At 38.9% G+C, this 21,180-nt stretch overlaps 1 protein-coding gene across 1 annotated transcript in view; it reads left to right on the forward strand.

Moving 5' to 3' along the window:
• LOC126457199 (DNA polymerase delta subunit 3) overlaps window positions 1–19,698 on the forward strand; it is a 42,816-nt gene extending 23,118 nt beyond the window's left edge. The window contains exons 5-8 of the mRNA XM_050093299.1: window positions 3,667–3,825; window positions 4,585–5,029; window positions 11,172–11,360; window positions 19,172–19,698. Of these exons, the coding sequence (XP_049949256.1) occupies window positions 3,667–3,825; window positions 4,585–5,029; window positions 11,172–11,360; window positions 19,172–19,380 (1,002 nt within the window). The 3' untranslated portion in view covers window positions 19,381–19,698. The remainder of the gene's footprint in view (window positions 1–3,666; window positions 3,826–4,584; window positions 5,030–11,171; window positions 11,361–19,171) is intronic.
• The last annotated feature ends 1,482 nt before the right edge of the window (window positions 19,699–21,180 follow it).

Here is a 21,180-nt window from a genome sequence, read left to right on the forward strand (position 1 = left end):
CCACTCCCAAACGAGCACAGCATGCAGCCCTTCCGGAAGAAGATTGAAGCGCCTCTCAGGGATGGATCGTACCCCCATTGGGGCGTCGATACCCCTTCTTGCCACTGGATGTGCCCAATCCTCCCCTTCCCCACCAACAGTATGACCTTAGCCACATCCATAGCTTGTTGAACGAAGTGATGTCCCGGTAGGATTTGCGACTCATCGACACCCGCCCTATCTTCATCCCCCGGGACAGGGAGCACGTCTACTGTGTCTCGGAGAAGTGGGTGAAGGAAGAGTGGTGCTCCGGCAGGAAAAAGCCTGCCCCAGATCAGACTGCCATCGAGTACTTCACCAACCTTAGGAAGTAGCGCTATGCCCATCCAAACGTGAGGTCACCACATCACCAAAGCAGATAAAGGAGGAACAGCAGCCATGCTGCTTACACTCCGCCATACTAGGACTATTTGCCAGTCCTTTCGTTAGTGCAGTGCAGTATGTCAGTGTGTAATAAAGAGAGAAAAACTGATGTTACCTGTCACGAGCAACATATAGAGTAAGTGGGACATAGTGGAAAATGTTTGTCTGTCATATAAGTTGTCATCTAGGACCTTGATGTAATGGTGAGCAAATGTTTCATATCAAATTAGTCAGTTTTACACACAGGAAATGGAGGAAACTCTAAGCTGAACCTGTTTAACCAAGACACTGTTAACATCCTGTATGTACATTGTAACTGTCGGTTCATTAAGGATGTTGTCAGGATGTCTCATCATGTGAGTGTATATCACAATTTCTCCTTGCATGTTCAGTAATTTACATTTTTTTGCCTTGTGAAGACTGATGATGTTTTTAGTGATGTCATTAACAGATGCTCACATTCTCTTAAATGAGCACTAAATGCTGAAGCATTGGATTCACTAACATTAATATGTTCTCTAAACCTCACCTTGAAGGTTCTCCTTATTTGCCCAACATAAAACTTATCGCACCTACATTTCCATCAATACTTTGCAAACCACTGTGAAGTGCATGGCAGAGGGTACATCCCATTATAAAAGTTATTAGGGCTTCTTCCTGTTCCATTCACATACAGAGTATGGGAAGAATGATTGATTTCCTCTGTGTATGCTGTATTTAATTTAACCTTGTCCTCATGATCCCTATGAGAGCGATATGTAGGGCATCACAGTATATACACCTAGAGTTATAATTTGAAGCTGCTTCTTGAAACTTTGTCATTAGGCTTTCTCCGGAGTAGTTTACACCTATCTTCAAGAGATTTTCTGTGACACTCTCCCAAGGGTCAAACAAACTTGTGACCATTTATCCTGCCCTTCTCTGTATACCTTCAGTGTCTTGGGTTCCACACCCTTGAGCAATATTCTAGTACGGGCTGTGAGCCAAATGCTTTTCGTCTATCAAGAAATACTGCCGTCTGCTGACTGCCTTGATCCAAAGCTTTCAGTTTTGTAATGTGAGAAAAGTGTGAGTAGGGTATCACATAATTGATGTTCTCAAAATCCATGCTGGTTGGCCTGGGAGAGGCTATTCTGTTCAAGATACCTCATTGTGTTTGAACTCGGGATATGTTTTAAGATTCTACAACAAATCAGTGTTAAAAATATTGGATGTTAGTTTTGTGGATAACTGTTGTTACCCTACTTGTAGACGTGTGCGACCGGTGCTTTCTTCAAACTACTGGGCATGGTTTTTTGTTTGAAGGACCTACGATAGATTACGTTTGGAAGAGGGGCTAGTTTAGCCACAAATTCAGTGTAGAATCTGAAAGGAATTCCGTCGGGCCCTCGAGCTTTCTTCAATTTTAACGACTTGAGCTGTTTCTCAACACCACTAACACAGTCACTACATACTAATGTATATGCTCTGGATATGTTATATGCCTGGCTCTTATCCTGTATTGCATATAATGCATTATTCTACAGTGTCTGCTGTCTTCAAGCCAATTTCCAGCCTAGTTTTTTGGAACGTACATGTATTTTTTCGGAAATGTGACCCCAGTACGGTAAAATCGTAGACGAATCTTTTTCTTTTTGCTTGCTCATTTCTCTTGTGACCCAGTCTCTATTCCTAGTTTGTTCATGCTGTTTCTTGGTGTATAACCTCATAATTAGTGTTGGGTCACATTTCTGATAAGATGAGTAGTTTGTTTTGAAAAACTAGGCTGCAGTTCGACTTAAGGTATTCAATATTTTGAAGTTAAATCCATTTGCCTGTTGAGGGCCTGTAGACTACTAGGACTTATCTTGTGTGTATACTGAAGTAAAAACACTGAAAGAGCTGTTTGACACTGCACTCGTTTAGTTCTGTAGTTAGGAACTTAATTCTACTTTGTATATGCAATCAGCCCCTATGATGCATGGATTCTTACTCCAGCAAGAGGACCCTCCAATGTGTGGTGCTTGTGGCGTGCAGATCATGGTGCACACATTTTATTGGACTGCATTTCATTTGCCAACCAGCGGACTGCGACGAATTTGCTGGCAGATCTACAGTCTATTATATGTAATGTTCAAATGAATGTGGTTCAAGTTTTAAAGTTTTGTGAATTGTCCAACATTTTTAACAGTATTTTAGAGAGATGTTTTTAATTTGTCAACATGGTCGCTGGCTCACCAAAGTTTTTTGTAGGTGGTCAGCCAGTCACATTTCCCTGTGCTTTTCTTTTAGCTCTTCTGCATTTTGTTTTCTCTGTGTTTTAATTTCTTGATTGGCTATATTCCCTCCTAACTGGTTTTAATTCATGTGAGTGTGCATGTGAGATAGAATGGCTGTGTGGTCATTTCGAGTGCATGCGTGTACAACAGTTTTAGTTCATCTCCACATTTGTTTGTTTTAATAAGTGTAAGGGCACTGATGACTCTGCCATTGGGTGCCCATAACACACACACACACACACACACACACACACACACACAATTCAACTTCAGGCCAGAGAATGCTGCAGTATCGCTGGTCTACCAATTAAATATTTTACTTGCATTAAATGTGTTAACAAGAAATACTTACAAGCTGCAGAGCACAGCATAGAAGGTTTTCACATGAATTTAATTGCTGCTCATTTTGCTTGCAGCAGTTTAAGCTGTGCTCTTTTCGTGCCTCCCATTGGCTATGCGCAACTGACGCATTGCCACCAGTGACCATTAGAGACACACCATCTTGACTGGTGCTGCCCCTGATCTAGACTTCAGCCAGAAAATGCAGTTCTTCCCCCCCCCCCCCCCCCCCCCCCAATAGATTATCAATGATCTTTGTATCTGTACATGTGACCTATAGCTGCTCATGCCAGTCTCACTGTGTGGGGCTGGAAGTATCCTTTTTTTCTGAAGACCGACTGTGGAATTCAATTTGCAGTTTAAATGACCTATTGCTGTAAAGCTAACAATTATCTCTTGCTTCGTGAAAAAGTGAGAAAGCAATTATTTAGTCATCCACCATCATTAATATACGAATGGGTGTCCACTTTCGAAAGATAGTAATAAGCAGTGCTTTCTGAGGAAGTTCCCTAGGTTCTCTTAAGGTAATAAATGTGCTGAATGAAATATTTGTTCATTCTTTATGTGTGTGAGCGTATTCTGTTAATGTTTAAGTATTTCGTTATACACATCAGCGAATTAGAACTTTTCCATTAATCACATTCATATTTTGTGTGTGGTTTTTCAGACAGAAAATTCCAACAAGCATGTAACCAATGGTGAAGCACACACAGCAGAAAAAACTGTAGAAGGTAACAGTGCAGTTGTAAAAAATGCTCCAAAACCAGGAAGTATTGCTGCAATGTTTGCAGCTCGAGGTAGCAAGGTCCAGAAGTCATCTGAAAGTGTAAGTATTTTTACATTTTGCTTCATTTAAAACTGCTAAAAACAGTGAAATAGGTACATGCCGAAGTATGTAAAGAAAAAAAAATCAATTCAAACAGTGTCCAAAGTGACATAAATTGAAGAGAACAATATTTGAGCTTTTGCTTTCTATACAATATCTTTTTGAGTAACAACAGATAGCTACTTGCCACATAGAGGAGCGATGAGTCACAGGCAGGCACAACAAAAAAGAATGCAAGAAATATTTAAGCTTTCAGACAAAGTCCTCCTCAGAAGTAGAACTCCTATTCTGTCCTGGACTTTTCGTTGTTCAATTTCCTTTTCTTAATGAAAATAACAATCTTAGTTTCATTAAAATAGCAATCATTTCTTTTCTCTCGAGTGGTATAGAAAAACCTCTGAGAAGCGGTCAGTATTCCTTCGCTCAGATTTGATGGCTGCCAAACTTGCCTAGATGTGCAGCTCTAATATTTAGTTTTGGAAAGTACATTATAGTTTTCTTACGTCATGTATCATATTAAGTAAATGAGAATTTGCTATTTTCTTCATATATTGGCTATTGCAATGAATACGGTAGTGGAACATCAGTCCAGCACTTTCTGAGAGGTCTAGCTTAGTACTCATGTTTTCTGCCACAGCTCCTTTCTCTTTGCTCAAGTAAAGCTTGTCCAGTTGTTGTGTCCATGTAAAAATTATTTTTTCCTCTTCATGATGCTCATATGTTTTTAGTATTAGTTTAAAAGAATCTGTATTATTTCAGTCAAAGGCACCCGCAAAATCCACTGCAAAGGGAAAGAGTGGAGGTATTGCAACATTTTTCAATAAAAATGTTGGAGAAACAAATGCTAACAATGAAAAACTTCTTAAAAACCAAACAAAAGAAGCAGCACCTGATGGAGAGAAGCCAAAAAGTGAGGAGAATGGCCATTGCCCATCACCTAAAGGGAATGATAGTCCTCCAGAAAAGAAGCGTAAGTCAGTTCCTGAAATATCAGAGCAAGAATCAACTTCAAGTAAAAGAAGAAAGATTTCAGAGGATAAAATTGATTCAGAAGAAGTAAATATGAAGTCAAAAAAAGTTGTTGAAACCAAATCAAATAAAAGCAAGAAACCAAATAAAAGGAAAGAAAAAGGCAATGATAACAGTGAAAAGTCAGCCAAGAAACGGAAGAGAATTATTGTCGCTGACTCTGATAGCGATGATGGTAAGTTCAGCTGAACTATACTTTAAACTGTAATTTTTTTCTTGTCAATGAATAATATTTATTGCCAGAATTTGCAAACATTAATGATGCTCTAAAGTGCCAAAGGCTGTGCTCAGTTATTATTATGTGGGAACCTACCAGGAATGTTGAAAATTACTAGAGGTATAAAAGGTGAAAGAGAGAAGTCAGTAACTCATGTGAGCTATCCTTTCTGAAACAAATATGTTTTTATATGAGTATTTAAAATAAGTGAAAGACAACCACTGACCTATAGATGACTGGTGTGTGGTGCACACAAACATGTAGTAGAATACCATTAATGCTTTGGAGCTCTTGCTCTTTTTTTTTTTTAGTAGGAACACACACACACACACACACACACACACACACACACAGAGAGAGAGAGAGAGAGAGAGAGAGAGAGAGAGAGAGAGAGAGTGTGTGTGTGTGTGTGTGTGTGTGTGTGTGTGCGTGTGTGCACTACTAGAAAGAGAGCTAGAGCTCAAATACTGGTGTTAACTGTTTTCTATGTGCTTTGCACAATTCCTCTTTAGATAACTGGCTGCCTTTCTCGTATTTTATATATTTTTCCAGACAGGAATATCCATTATCTTTATATATGTAAGTCTGTCTGATCAGTGATGTACATGTTCTACCATAGTAGCTCCTAGTAAATATATGGAGACCACTGATGATATGTCATTTCCTCTCAGGGCTTCCTTCACCTTATCATTGTGTGCTGCTTTATTGTAGCAAAAGTTCTTTTGTTTTCTGTCAAGTAATTTTCAAAATGTTTCTCAACTAAAACAGAACCTTAGTTGCTCTAATTCTTTAACAGAAACATGACCATATGAGCAATACCAAGTTTCATAATTTGTATTTTCTTCATCTCTTGCCAGTTGCTTGATTTCTGAGTGGCCTGCATCTTTCCTTTGCTTTCTGAATGTTCACATTTCTCATCTTTATCTTCCAGTTTGTGCAAAATCAGCATTACATTATTGACTCACTGTTAATGATTTATGTAGAAACACAGTTGATATCATTTTTGGACTGAAAGATCTAACAGTGTTGTCTTGATATTTTCAATTGTTTTGCATGAAAAATTGCTGGCAAATCAAGTGGACAGATGAGCCTTAAGACGTTATTTGCTTCTTACTTCTTAATTATTGCACTGCCAGTGAAGCATGTTATGTGTCACAAATTGGTGTGATAAATATATAAGTTGTGTGATGGACTGTCAGCTTGCACTCAATTAGATGTGGAGACTTACCCAGATTATTTATTTTTAGTACAGTTATTGAAGTCTTCTTGAAACAGTAAATTAGTGAAGTATGAGGTCTGTTCAAAAAATTCCAGAACATTCATAATTTTGTGCCATTGGTTTGTGGGAGTGAAATGCGGTTGACACCCCAGCACATGCCTGTGTTTGATGTGTAACTACCAGAAGTTTTGTTGTTTTATGTCTTTTAGTTATTGTTCAGTGTTGTATTGAGTAGAATGTTGTGTTGCATAGTTTGCAAATTTTGAGATGGCAGAGTTACAGGAGCTACGTATCTGCATTAAATTTTGCGAGAAACTCAAGAAAGTCTTTACACACACAAACACACCAAATGAGGTGGGAAACTTATGGCAGCGAGTGCTTAGGCCATAATTGGTGTCCCAAATGGTTCACAAAAGATGACCCTCATTCAGGACACCCTTCGGTGTCTAGCGACCCTGATGTTAGGAATGTCTGTGAAATTGTGCATACCAATCAAAGACTGACAGTCTGAAAGATTGCAGAATAATGTAACATTTCAGTTGGATCATGTCTTGAAATCCTGACACAGCATCTTGTGGAATGCATTGTGTTGGCACCAATTTCGTCCCACAGCTCATGAGGCAAGACCAGAAAGACCCTCACCTCACAATCTGTGAAGAGCTTTTGGATCTCACAGATGAGAACGAGATGTCTTTTAAGATAATCATAACTGGTGATGAGATGTGGGTCTGCGGTTATGATGTTGAGACCAAGATTCAATCTTCGCAATGGGTCGGGAAAGGTTCTCCACGACCAAAAAGAGCTCATTAGAGCAGGTCAAAAGCCAAAGCCATACTGACAGTTTTCTTTGACTCTGAAGGATTAGTTCATCATGATTTCGGACCACAGGGACAAACTGTTAATTGAAGATATTATCAGGACAGGTTGTGATGCCTGTGAGAAAGAAACGGCCTGAAATGTGGCAAGACAACTCATGGCTCTTGCATCGCGATAACTCACCCACACGTTCATCCTTGTTGGTGCATGACTATTGCACAAAAAACAAAATCACTGTGCTGCCTCATCCTCCGTACTCTCCATACATAGCCTCTGCAGACATTCTTTTTATTTCCAAAGTTGCAAAACCCATTGAAAAGACAAAGATTTGCAGCGATAGATGAGATAAAAGAAAATTTGCAGGCAGCACTTTGTGTGAGCCAGCAAGAGGCGTACCAAGACTGCTTCCGGAAGTGGAAACAGCATTAGGAGCAGTGTATCAATTGTGGAGGAGAGTATTTCGAAGGAGACCATGCACAATAAGTAAAAGGTAAGCATAGAGAAACTTTGTGGACAAAGTTCTAGAATCTTTGGAACAGACATTGTATATCCCCAGATTGCCTTAGTAATAAGTATGATGATTGTAAGTGAGGAGGGGAAATACTATATTGCATAGCACGTGGACACAGGCAGTTTTGAAAGCTGAATTGTGTAATGCTTATTAATTGGTGGTGATTCAGCCATGCTTGTGTTACAGCTATCTGTCAGAAGACTGTTTTAATAAAATGCAGTGTTTTATTAAAATAGGCTTTTGTACTTAGGCTATCATATTACCTAGTAATTCATTTGTATTAGTGCAGCACATATTTCTATAGCTTTCTTTCCATTATTTTTTTGAATACTACGGTAAACAGAAGAGAAAAATTAATTATAAAAAAATATATTCTCACCAGCTGACACTGTGCAGGTGGTGTATAAATTCCATGCTTGTAGAAACTTACTGGTTCAGAGCTAACAATGCCATCAAGCCAGGTTTGAAGTGCATTTTGATAACTTCTTTTGTGAAATCAACCAAGTGCAAGCAGGCACTATTGTTCTGGAGCAACATGCAATGTACTTTTCAAGATAATTCTTCCAACACTGAGACCAAAAGATGTCTCAGTTGTTGGCAAAAAAAGCCAGCTTCGATGAACACACTTGGCGAGCAGTTTGTAGCAGATAGCACCCTTTTTGTACCAACGGTTGCAAAATATTTGCTGTTCACATGGCCGCTTGCTTGAGGAGATGCCTTCTGTTTCGGCTTAGCCGTTAACTCCCTCTCATGAAATTAGCATAAAGACACTATAATTCGTCACTAATAGCAGCATTGCATAGGATTACCCGATGGATGAATTGAGGATGTTCAAGCAAAAATGAAGATAGAGCACCCCTTTGAGTTTTATTGTTTCGAATCGGACCATGTCGTACTCCTGCACATAACTTCTGAACCTTGCCCGTTGAATGAAAATGTTACAGGAAGGCTAAGTGGTAATAGTTCATTATATTTTCCAATTATTGAGACCTCTGTGAATGTGGTAAATCATTCATACCATAACAGTCTTTCCTTAATAGAAAAAATCATTTTCTGACATGATTTCTCTGATAGCGCTTGCCCCACACATGGCACAAATGTCTTGAATGACTTCCGCTGTCATCGTTACTCTAACAAGCTGAAAGTGAACAATAAGTCTCAATTGAAACTGTTTTGTAACACTCAAACAACGTTTGTAAGATTCAAGTATGAAAACTCCACTATGTAACTGCCAAGCATATACGTGCTAGAACTCCAAATAAAAAATGACGATTGGTAAATGCACTAATCATAACATATGCTCAAGCACTCAGAACATAAATATTTTGATATGTCAACCCATTTTGTTTTAGGTAACTTTTAACTATGATGTACACACTTCAATGTTCCTCACAGTGTGTGCAGCATTAGCAATGCCTGCAATGTAGTTTATAGCAAAGTGTAACAGTAAACAGTATTATGTTTGCCAATGCTAGAACAGAAATGTGCACAAGATGCACTATGTTGCAATCATTTGAGCAGACATTAGCTGGTGTAAGACAGACTATATAATAATAAAGATTTTATTGTCTATAAGCCATTATAGCAATTGACATCGTCAAATGAAGATACAGTTTATAATACATTGTGATAAGGTATTGACTACTGAAATATTTGAGCTTATATTACAATAAATGTACAGTGGGTCATTGTTGGATTACTGCATTTTACAGTTGAAGAATTCATTGATATCATAGAATGGGTGGGCAATAAACCATTCATGCAGTCTTTCTTTGAATGTATGTTCAGGAAGATCCTGTATAGCATGTGGCAGCTTAGTAAATAGTTTGTGCCCTGTGACTTCATAGCTATTTATTGATATTGATAATCTGTGGTAAGGTGTGTAGATGTGTTTGATGCTTCTTGTGCTGTAACAATGTACGTTTTCTCTACGTTTCACATCTTGTAGGTTCTTCTTCGTAAAGATTAAGACATTGTATATATAGAGGTTTATTACTGTCATAATTTTTTGTTTAGTAAATAAGGGTTTGCAGTGAGCCTTATGTGAAGAATTTGTAATTATCCTAATGGCTTTCTTCTGCAATAATAGGATGTCATGTGTATGACTACAGTTACCACACAAGATAATGCCATAGGACATTATACTTTGGAGAAATGCAAAATAAGATGATCTGATGTATGTTTCAGGCACACAATTTCTGAGTTGTCTTGATAAATAAATTACTCTAGATAGCTTACTACTAATATAGTTTACATGTTGGCCCCAGGATAACTTTTCGTCTAAATAAACTCCCAGGAATTTAACAGAACTGGGGTCATCAGATAGTGGCTTGTCTCTTAGAGTGAAGATTGTCTGCTGAGTTTTATTTTCATTTAGCAGGAAACCATTTTCTCTGAACCAATATGCTACATGAGTGAGTGTATTGGTGAACTAAACTCAATAATTTATTTTCATCAGTGGGTTGAGAAACTTAAATGATGGTATGGACCAAAGCTGTTTTTAATTGGGAGGATGAGAGTCTGAGGTTTAACATCCCATCCACGATGAGATCATCAGACTAAACAGCCTTTGTACTTGGCTTTCAACATTTAACTCCTTGAGTGTATGATTGCAGTGATCATGATTTGAATCCCATTTTGGCCATTCTAAAAGATGCTTTCTGTAATTACACTTTAAACCCCAGTACCTATTTTTGTAATAATTTCACAAACTTTGTGATGTCATTAAGCTTAAAATTATTGCATTAACAATGACTTCAATATCCTTGCTATTATTGGTAGATATACATGTTACTGAACCAAAGAAAGAAAAAAAAAAAACACATTGACAATTTGACACACATTGGGTGTGATGCTTCATATTCAGGTCTTAAAAGAGGTGTACAGAAGCTATTCAGCCATTCATAAGATAATCTTTTTACTCAAAGTTGGCAAAATTTTAAACTTTTAAATGCAGTTTTCTGTATTCACATATAAAACAGAGATGAAGAAAAATTATCTGAAAGATGAAGTGAATTGTCAAGCTGTTCTCCTGAAGTGAAAATGACATCTTTGTTGGCTTCTGGGATTTACACCCATTTTCCATACTTTTGTCATTCGACTACATTATCAGTTCTCAAGTTGCAATTCATCCCCTGTGTAACGGCTGATACATATAAGCCACTTACTATTAAAGAGAAATCAGTGTCTTTCTGTGATCCCAACCAAATAGCAGCCTAATGATATAATGCCATTTAAAGAATTTTATGAATGATTAGTTTCTGATGTTATTGGCATGAAATGTAACATTTTGCAATTTGATTTAGTTAACTGTCATCAAACAATAGAAATATGTCTTCCATATTTTAGTGCCAGAAAACTAGCAAGCTGCATGTATTTCACAATATAGTGTGCTTGTCTCTCTCTCTCTCTCTCTCTCTCTCTCTCTCTCTCTCTCTGTGTGTGTGTGTGTGTGTGTGTGTGTGTGTGTGTGTGTGTAAATTATTGTATTAACTGACAACTGTTATCAAGAAATCAGAGTTACCTAAGGATTTCATGCAAGTATTTTCTTGCAGATATATTTGAGAAAGAAGAAATTCCCGAATCACCACCACCATTAGAAGAACATGAACCTGAATTGCCGTCCCAGCGAAGTGACATGGAAGACATAATACCATGCACTCCTCAGCAAGAACTCAATAAAGGTCGGAAACGCATACGGAAGTTGGTTGATAAAACATTTATGGATGAGGATGGCTATATGAGTAAGTATCTACTCAGAGTTTCTTTTACAGGTGTGTGTTTCCTTCGTCTCTTTACTCAGTGTGCTATTTTCTGATAATATCCGACCTAATACTGTCCCCTTACTACATATTTTTCACTTGTAAGTAGTAGTGATGTTTAAATTTTATGTGTAGTGAACAACTTACTTTTTTCCTGTTTGTTTTGTATTGATTCACACAACATTCAAAGCATTCAGGGAAGTGCCTAGAGGTTTGTGCAAATGGCTGTTGAGGTCAGTTATTTTTCATTTAAGCTCAGTGTGAAATGAGAATTAGTTGTTTGTTGATGAATATCCTATTGTGAATTGTGTGTGTCAGTTTTGAAACACTGTGAATAGTTGGTCACCTCTTTCCGTGCACAGTCGTAGATCTGCTGATTTGGAATAACAACGTTTTTGTACCCAGAATGAAGAGGTAGGTGATGTGGTCCTTAATACTTCTCACTGAACCGTTCTACCACTGATAACTGTGCCATGTTGGAGACTTTCCTACCGATGACATGGTGATTAAGGCATTGGATTTGCATGTGCATCTACATCTACATACATACTCTACAAGTCACCATAATGTGGATGGCGAAGAATACTCTGTACCACTATTAGTCATTTCCTTTCCTGTTCCACTCACATGTAGAGAGAAGGAAAAACAATTATCTATGCATCCGAATGAGCCCTAATCTGTCTAATTTGTCCAAGGCGCATGTAGTTTTAGTCCATATCTGACCATCCAGATTTAAGGTTTTTGTGATTTCCTAATGTACTTAAAGCTAAAGCTGGAGTGGTTCATTTGAAGAGGATGTGGGTAATTTCCTTCCCTATCTTTCCCCAATCAAGCTTGTAGTCCGTATCTAATGACCCAATCACTGACTGGATGTTACACCCTTATCTTCCTTCTTTTTCCTTCCTTCTTCTCAGAGTTCATGAGGCCAATAGTACTACTATCTGTATATTATTCAGAAACAGCTTTATGAATTTTACTTCTTTGAAAATCTTCCTTTCCCTCATATTGCTGTTGTAGGTAGTGAGTAGGTGAAGTTCTGTCAAAACAGATTGAACAAGATACTGATGTATGTGTAGCCATCATTGTCATTCTCAAAATGATAAAATATCCATTCTCATCACAATCATAATTTATGTTACTCGCGAGTAAATGACATCGTCATCTGTACTAGTCGAGCTGCCATGGGAGGGTACATGACATATCAGAATTTTCCCCCATATTATTGCATAAAGTCTCTACTGAAGTTTTTTGTGATTTCTGTAACATTCATGAACTGACTAAACAAATTTTGTGATGAAACATGCAGCTCATATGTGGATACTCTTTATCTAACAATGGAAAGTCAGTGATGGAATAATGACAGTATTAGAGTGCTACTCACCATAAGTGGAAGTGCTGAATCGCAGACAGGCATAAAAAAAAAGACTGCTAAACAAGTAAGCTTTCAGGGGCTTTTTCTGGAATATGCAACATGCACAAACAAAATTCACACACATGTGACCTCTGTCCCTGACTGCCGAGGCCAAACTGCAAGCAACTGTGCATGATGGGTGAAGCAATTAGGGTGGTTGGGGCAAGGAGGAAGTTGAGGCAGTGAGGTGAGGGAATGATGAAGAGATTGAAGAAATGTATAATGAAGTAAAATGAAGTATTCATATAGGTAAAGGTGGCGAAAACTTAATTGTGATGGGGGACTGGAACTTGATAGTAGGAAAAGGAAGAGAGAGAAAAATAGTAGGTGGATGTGGACTGGGCAAAAGGAATGAAAGAGCAAACCACCTGGTAAAGTTTTGCACAAAGCATAATTTAATCATCGCTCACACTTGGTTTAAGAATCATAAAAGAAGGTGGAGGGGACTGGAGACACCAGAAGGTTTCAGATTGATTATATAGTGGTTAGACAGAGATTTAGGATCCAGATTTTAAATTTTAAGACATTCCCAGGGGCAGATGTGGACTCTGATCATGATTTATTGGTTATGAACTGTAGATTAAAGCTGAAGAAATTGGAAAAAAGATAAGAAATTAAGGAGAGAGGATCTGGAAAAGTTGAAAGAACCAGAGGCTGTTGAGAGTTTCAGAGAGAGCATTAGGCAATGGTTGACAAGAACAGGGGAAAGGTATGCAGTAGAAGATGAATGGTAGCTTTAAGAGACGAAATAGTGAAGGCAGCAAAAGATCAAATAGGTAAAAAGAGAAGGCCTAGTATGAATCCTTGGATAACACAAGAGATGTTGAATTTAATTGATGAAAGGAGGAAATTTAAAAATGCAGCAAGCGAACCAGGCAAAAGGGAATACAAACGTCTAAAACATGAGAGTGGCAAGAAGTGCAAAATTGTGAAGCAGCAATGCTAGAGGACAAGTGAAAGGATTTAGAAGCATATTTCCTAGTGTAAAGATATATACTGCCTGCAGAAAAATGAAAGAAGCCTTTAGAGGGAAGACAAGCATGTGCATGAATATCAAAAACTTGGATGGAAAACCAGTCCTAAGCAAAGAAGGGAAAGCTAAAAAGTGAAGAGAGTATGTAGAGGGTGTATAAAAGGAAGATGAAGTTGAAAGGAATGTTATAGAAATGAAAGAGGATGAAGATGAGACGGGAGATATGAAATGTGATACTATGAGAATTTGGCAAAGCTGTGAAAGATCTAAGTTGAAACAAGGCCGTGGGAGTAAATGACATTCCATCAGTACTACTGATAGCCTTGGGAGAGCCAAACATTACACAATTCTTCCATCTCGTGTGCAAGATATTTGAGACAGGTGAAATAACCTCAGACTTCAAGAAGAATGTAATAATTCTGATACCAAAGGTAGCAGTTGCTGACAGGTGTGAAAATAACTGAACCATCAGTTTAATAAGTCATGGTTGCAAAATACTAACAAGGATTCTTTACAGAAGAATAGAAAAATTGGTAGAAGCAAACTTTGGGTATTGGGGAAGATCAGTTTCGATTCCGGAGAAATGTAGAAACGCGCAAGGCAATACTGACCGTACGACTTACCGTAGAAGATTGGTTAAGAAAATACTCGAAGAGATTTTGGGATTGCAGCCAGTCGTCGTAAACTTCACTCCACCATATTTCAACTGGACACCTGCCAGTGATCTTTGGGTGAGCCATCAAAGACTGACAAAGACGTTCTCCACTCCACCTTATATGGCATGCTGATAGTATTCCCGCGTGTGTATCAGAGTAACGGAGAAGATGTATGACATACTTAGTGATACTGTGTACAGGAAGATTGATCACAACCCTACAGCATGTGTGCAACAGAAAATGTGTACACTCCTGAATTCTTACTCCTAACCTCCAGAGACCATCAAATGGTTAAGACCACAAGGTAGCGTACCACCAAGACTGTATGGTCTTCCTAAAGTGCACAAAGAAGATCTTCCTTTATGATGTGGAGTGAGTAATATTGATGCCCCACATATGATTTAGCCAAACATCTTGCTTTCTTGCTGAGACCATTGGTTGGCAAATGTCCACATCATATATGGAACTCTGCCGATTTTATCAACAGACTGGGAGTTCTCCAGCTAAGTAGTTTGGAACTCCTAGTGAGTTTTGATGTTGTATCTCTTTTTAAAAAGGTACCACTTGCTGATTACTATGCACTAATTGGTAAACAGTTTCAGTTGGACATCACTGCTTTGTTTCGGCATGCTCTTTCCTGAATCTATTTTATGTTTAACCAAGAATATTTTGAACAGACCAACAGTGTCGCCATGTGCATCCCCTTGTCTCCCCTGGTGGCTAACTTTCTTGTGGAGGATTTAGAGGAAAGAGCACTTAAATTAGCGGTTCTAAAACCAACTGTTTTTTGGAGGTACATGGGTGATACTTTGATAGTGTGGCCCCGCAGAGAAGATAAGTTAGTGGAGTTTTTACATCCTCTTAACTCTGTACATGAGAGCATTCAATTTATGTGGAAGTGAAGGAAGATGGTTGTTACCCATTCCTGGATGTTTTGGTTGGATGGAAGAGTGACATTAAGTGGAATATGATAAAACATTAATTTTGGGCACAGCAACATCTTTTTGGGACTTTGTTATAAAAGAATCCATTGAAATAAGCATTGCGGAAAATCTAATGAACTATGACAGCGGCTACCAGCTAGATAATGTGTCGAATTCAGTCATCTATAAGATTTGCTCCAGACAAAGATGCCAGAGTACTCTGATGACTGCGATGAGTGTCAATACTGAAGACAGCTGATCGTTGCAATTCCACCAGCGAGGGTGCTGCCATCGGGCAGTGTGGCACTTCTGTCACCATTACTCTGACGCACGAGTGGCAGTATTATCAGCCCGCTACGTAAGGCGGAGCAGAGAACATCTTCCTCAATCTTCGATGGCTCACCTGAAGATGACTGGCAGTTGTCCAGTTAAAATAAACTGAAGCACCAGAGAAACTGATATAGGCATACATATTCAAATACAGAGATATGTAAACAGGCAGAATAAGACAACAAGTGTCTGGCGCAGTTGTTGCATCAGTTACTGCTGCTACAATGGCAGGTTATCAAGATTTAAGTGACTTTGAACGTGGTGTTATAGTCAACACTTGAGCAATGGGACGGGACACAACATCTCCAAGGTAGCGATGAAGTATGACCATTTCACGAGTGCACAGTGAATATCAGGAATCCGGTAAAACATCAAATCTCTGACATCGCTGTGGTTGGAAAAAGATCCTGCAAGAACGGGATTAATGACAACGGAAGAGAAACATTTAACGTGAGAGAAATGCAACCTTTTTGCAAATTGCTGCAGATTTCAATGCTGGGTCATCTGTCAGCGTGAAAACTATTCAGTGAAACATCATCGATATGGACATTTGGAGCCGAAGACCCACTCGTGTACCATTGATGACTCCATGACATAAAGCTTTACATGTCGCCTGGGCCCAGCAACACCTACGTTGGATTGTTGATGGCAGGGAACATGTTTTTGGTTGAGTCTCATTTCAAATTGCGTCAAGTGGATGCACGAGTATGTGTATGTTCATAACTTCATGAATCCATGTACCCTGCATGTCAGTAGGGTACTGTTCAACCTGGTGGAGGCTCTGTAATGATGTGGGGCATGTGCAGTTGGAGTGTGGGACCCCTGATACGTCTGGATATGGCTCTAACAGGTGACACGTACATAACCATCCTGTCTGATCACCTGCATCCATTCATGTCCATTGTGCATTCCAATGCACTTGGGCAATTTCAGCAGGACAATGGGACACACCACACATCCAGTGTTGCTACAGAGTGGCTGCAGGAACACTTTTCTGAGTTCAAACACTTCTGCTGGTCACCAAACTCCCCAGACATGAACATTATTGAGCATATCTGAGATGCCTTGCAACGTGCTGTTCAGAAGAGATCTCAACCCCCTCATACTCTTACGGATTTGTGGACAGCCCTGCAGGATTAATGGTGTGAATTCCCTTCAGCACTGCTTCAGACATTAGCTGAGTCCTTGCCAAGTCATGCTGACGCACGTCCTGCCCACTATCATTCCCACCCTTCCCACAGTGGTATTCCACTGTCTACCGAACCTACACAACGTACTCGTCCCTCCTTACACAATTCCTGCTTCCAATCCCTTACCTCTTGGCTCACATCCCTGTAATAGACCTAGATGCAAGACCTGTCCCATACGTCCACCCACCATCACCTACTCCAGTCCAATCACTAACATCACCTATCCCATCAAAATCAGGGCTACCTGTGAAACCAGTCATGTGGTCTACGAGCTAAGCTGCAACCACTGTGCTGCATTCTATGTAGGCATGACAACCAACAAGCTGTGTGTCTGCATGAATGGCCACCGACAAACTGTGGCCAAGAAACAAGTGGACCTCTCCGTTGCTGAACACTCTGCCAAACATAATATCCTTCATTTCAATGACTGCTTCACAGCCTGTGCCCTATGGATCCTTCTCACTAACACCAGCTTGTCTGAATTGCACAAGTGGGGACTTTCCCTGTAATACATCCTACGTTCCCATAACACTCCTGGCCTCAACCTTCATTAGTCACTGTCCTCACCCAACCAGCCCCTTCCCTGTTCCCATTCCAGCACTACACAACCATCATTCCACCACCGCACCCAGTCTCTTTATCTCTCTCCTTTTCCACTACTTCGCCGCCCTCCCCCCCCCCCCCCCCCACTGCCCTCAGTCTAACCTGCAGCACTTCATTGTCTGCCATCCTCACCATACTATCCCTAACCCTCCCCTTTCCAGCCTCCTCCTTACCCCCACCCAGTTGCCCCTCCTATCATGCACTGCTACTCGCAGTGTGGTTTCAGTTGCCTGTGACTACAGTCTTCTGTGTGTGTGTGTGTGTGTGTGTGTGTGTGTGTGTGTGTGTGTGTGTATTGTTGACAAAGGCCTTAACGGCCGAAAGCTATAATTGTGAGAGTCTTTTTGTTGTGCCTATCTGCGACTCAGCATCTCCGCTGTATGGTGAGTAGCAACTTTCCTTTTCATAATATTGTTGCTTTCCATCTTGGATTTTCCATTGTTTGATTTCACATTGGACCTACTTTTAGACGAGGTAAAGTGTTTCTAACATGCCACTTTCTTCGGCAAGAGGATGTACCAGATGGTGATGCTTGTGGTGTATGTGTATAGATATTTTGGATGACTGCTCCTTCCTTGCTGATGGTGGCCTTTGGATGTATAAGAATCTGCCCTTTGTTTTAGGAAATTGATGGCTCATATCAGTTGTGACAACTGCATTTTAATTTAATTATGTTCCCCTTAATGTAGGTATCAAGTGTTATCATTACACTATTGGAATCTGTATCTTTCATACATTTACATGATACATTCATTTTTATGAATGACTTCAGTGTGTAATCATCGTGTGATCATATACCTTTTTTATATATTAGTCTAGTAGCGGAACTCATGTCCTGCAGCTGTGGTGTTTTACTAGACAGCACTTTTTATCTTTAATGGACCCCCAGGGTAGAATTCTGCTTATGCAGTATAACATACTGTTACATTGACAGTTTTGTGTTTTCCCACTGCTGAGTAATAAGACTGCTTGCATATGTCACTCAAATAAATTTATTTCTGAGTTTTTCATTCTCACGCATCCCTGCTTTGAGCATAGCTGGCATATTCTCAATTTTTCTGTTGCACAGAAACTTTTTTAAGTTTTCTATAGGCACCAAAGTCATACCTACATTTTTATAGAGGAGAATTTGTTTGTTTATCGTGATAGTAATAACTGTACAAGTAATAAAATGTTTTCCACTATCGATATCATACATATTTGTACAGCATTTTCATTTGTTTTAAGTTATGTAATTGTATTTCTTACTTACTGAGACTACCTTCTTTTTTTTAAGTCATTGTTGACTCTTGTATAGGTGTTAGTGGTCAGACTGTCGTACATAGTATTCCAAGCACCTAGATGGTATACATCCCCTGTGATGCACTTCTCTGTCTATCTACTTTTCTCTTTATTTTATTCCACATATACCACAAGGAATGAATAATTGGGTATAAAATAAAGAGGTTTGGTGTTTATTATCATGAGTAATTGATTTTGTAGCATGTAGTGGTCCTTTCATCCTGCTATATACTAGGTTTTAAAGTTCCAAACTTTTATGGACACACTCTGTGTTCATTAGTGTCCACTAAATTTTCTTCAGCGTAGAAAAAAGGAATTTTACTCTTTGCAGGAATAGCTTATAAACATAATTTTATTAAGTCTCACTATAATTTAGCAATAATTTTAGTCTCTTAATAGTAATCACACTATACTGCTTTGTTTCAGTTACAAAGAAGGAATTTGTGTATGAAAGCTGCAGTGATAGTGATCATGAAGAAGGGAAAGAAAATGAAGTGAAGACAAAAAATGAATCTACACCAAACAATACCAAAAAAGAGACTGAGAATAATGTTAGAGAGAGCCCAAGGAAAAAGGTTTCACCTCCTCAGAGATCAAAACAGGCGACACTTATGAACTTTTTTAAAAAGAGTTAAGTTTTATAGATGTATTTTAATTGCAGCCCCATGAAACATAGTAATGTTACAAAAGTGTAAGATATATGTGTATTTTTAATTCTATTCAAGGAACATATTTTCAGGTTTTTTGCTATTATTATTATTATTATTATTATTATTATTATTGACCCAAGATGTATATGAACGTGTTTATTTTGTTAATCTGCATGTATATACATCCTGAAAGAAATCTGTAATGCAATGTGCCTTTCATTGATGGACTGATTATTGAGCTATGTGTGTTATGAGAGAATTGTACACAAAAACATATGATTATTAAAAACAGTACACTTAAAATTTTATAACTTGATGTCATATTTCGGAATGCAGTTACAGACTGTCTGCTGCTTTACCAAAGCACATGAAAATAACTCACTTTCAGGGCTTCAAACAAGAAGCTTCAAATTTTTTAAGAATGTGAGTTCATGGTGACACACTTGTTGTTGTTGTGTTGGTGGTGGTGGTTTTCTGTCCAGAGACTGATTTGATGCAGCTCCCCATACTACTCTATCCTGTGCAAGCTTCTTCATCTCCTAGTACCTACTGCAACGTACATCCTTCTGAATCTGCTTAGTGTATTCAATCTCTTGGTCTCCCTCTACGATTTTTACTCTCCACGCTTCCCTCTAATATTAAATTGGTGATCCCTTGATGCCTCAGAACATGTCCTACCAACGGGTCTCTTCTTCTAGTCAAGTTGTGCCACAAATTTCTCATCTCACCAGTTCTATTCAATACCTCCTCATTAGTTATGTGGTCTACCCATCTCCATCTAACGTTCAGCATTCTTCTGTAGCACCACATTTCGAAAGCTTCTATTCTCTTCTTGTCCAAACACACACTACTATCTCAAATTTGTATCTACATCAGTACTCCCCAAGCCACCTGATGGTGTGGGCGAAGTGTACTTCGGGTACCACTATCTTACACCCCATCCCCCATTTCCCCATTCCACTCACGAATGGCACATGGTGAGAATGAGTGTCAGTAAGCCTCTGTATTAGCTTTAAGTTTTCACATTTTCTCATTGTTGTCATTTCGCAAGATGTATGTGGGAGGAAGTAATATGTTGTCTGACTCTTCCTGGAAAGTACTGTCTCTGGATTTTAATTGTAGACTTCTCCATGATGCGCAATGCCTCTTGTGTTTTCTGAGTTTGTTAAGCATCTCTGTAACATTCTTGCACCATTTAAACGCTGTCAGTCCTACCTGGGAAGGGTCCTAGATTGATGCAGAATACTCAAGAATTGGTCAAACATTTGCGTTGTAAGCAACTTCTTTCATGGATAAGTTATAACGTAAGATTCTTTCTATGAATCTCAGTCTGGCATCTGCTTTTACTGCTATTTGTTTTATGTGGTCATTCCGCGTAGGGTCTCAGGGTTGTTACTCCTAAATATTTTACGGTAGATACTGTTTCCAGCAATTTGTCATCAATAGTGTAGTTGTGCAATAGTAGATTTTTTTACCTATATAATTACAGTATGTTACATTTATTTATGTTCAGGGTCAGCTGCCAGAGTTCGCAACATTCATCAGTCCTCTGCAAAATGATACTCTCTTCTGGCATTGCTACTTTCTTATATACAACTGCATCTTCTGCAAACAGTCTGAAAGATCTTCTGATGCTGTCTACTAGATCATGTACACACATTGTAAACAGTAATGGTCCTATCACACTTCCTTGCAGTACTTTATAACTGTCAATTTTGTTTCATTATGAGCGACTTGTTGAGTTCTCTCTGCATGGAAGTCTTGAATTTAGTCACAGATTCGGTC

Source organism: Schistocerca serialis, chromosome 2 (assembly GCF_023864345.2).
Source record: "Schistocerca serialis cubense isolate TAMUIC-IGC-003099 chromosome 2, iqSchSeri2.2, whole genome shotgun sequence".
Classification (NCBI taxonomy): domain Eukaryota; kingdom Metazoa; phylum Arthropoda; class Insecta; order Orthoptera; family Acrididae; genus Schistocerca; species Schistocerca serialis.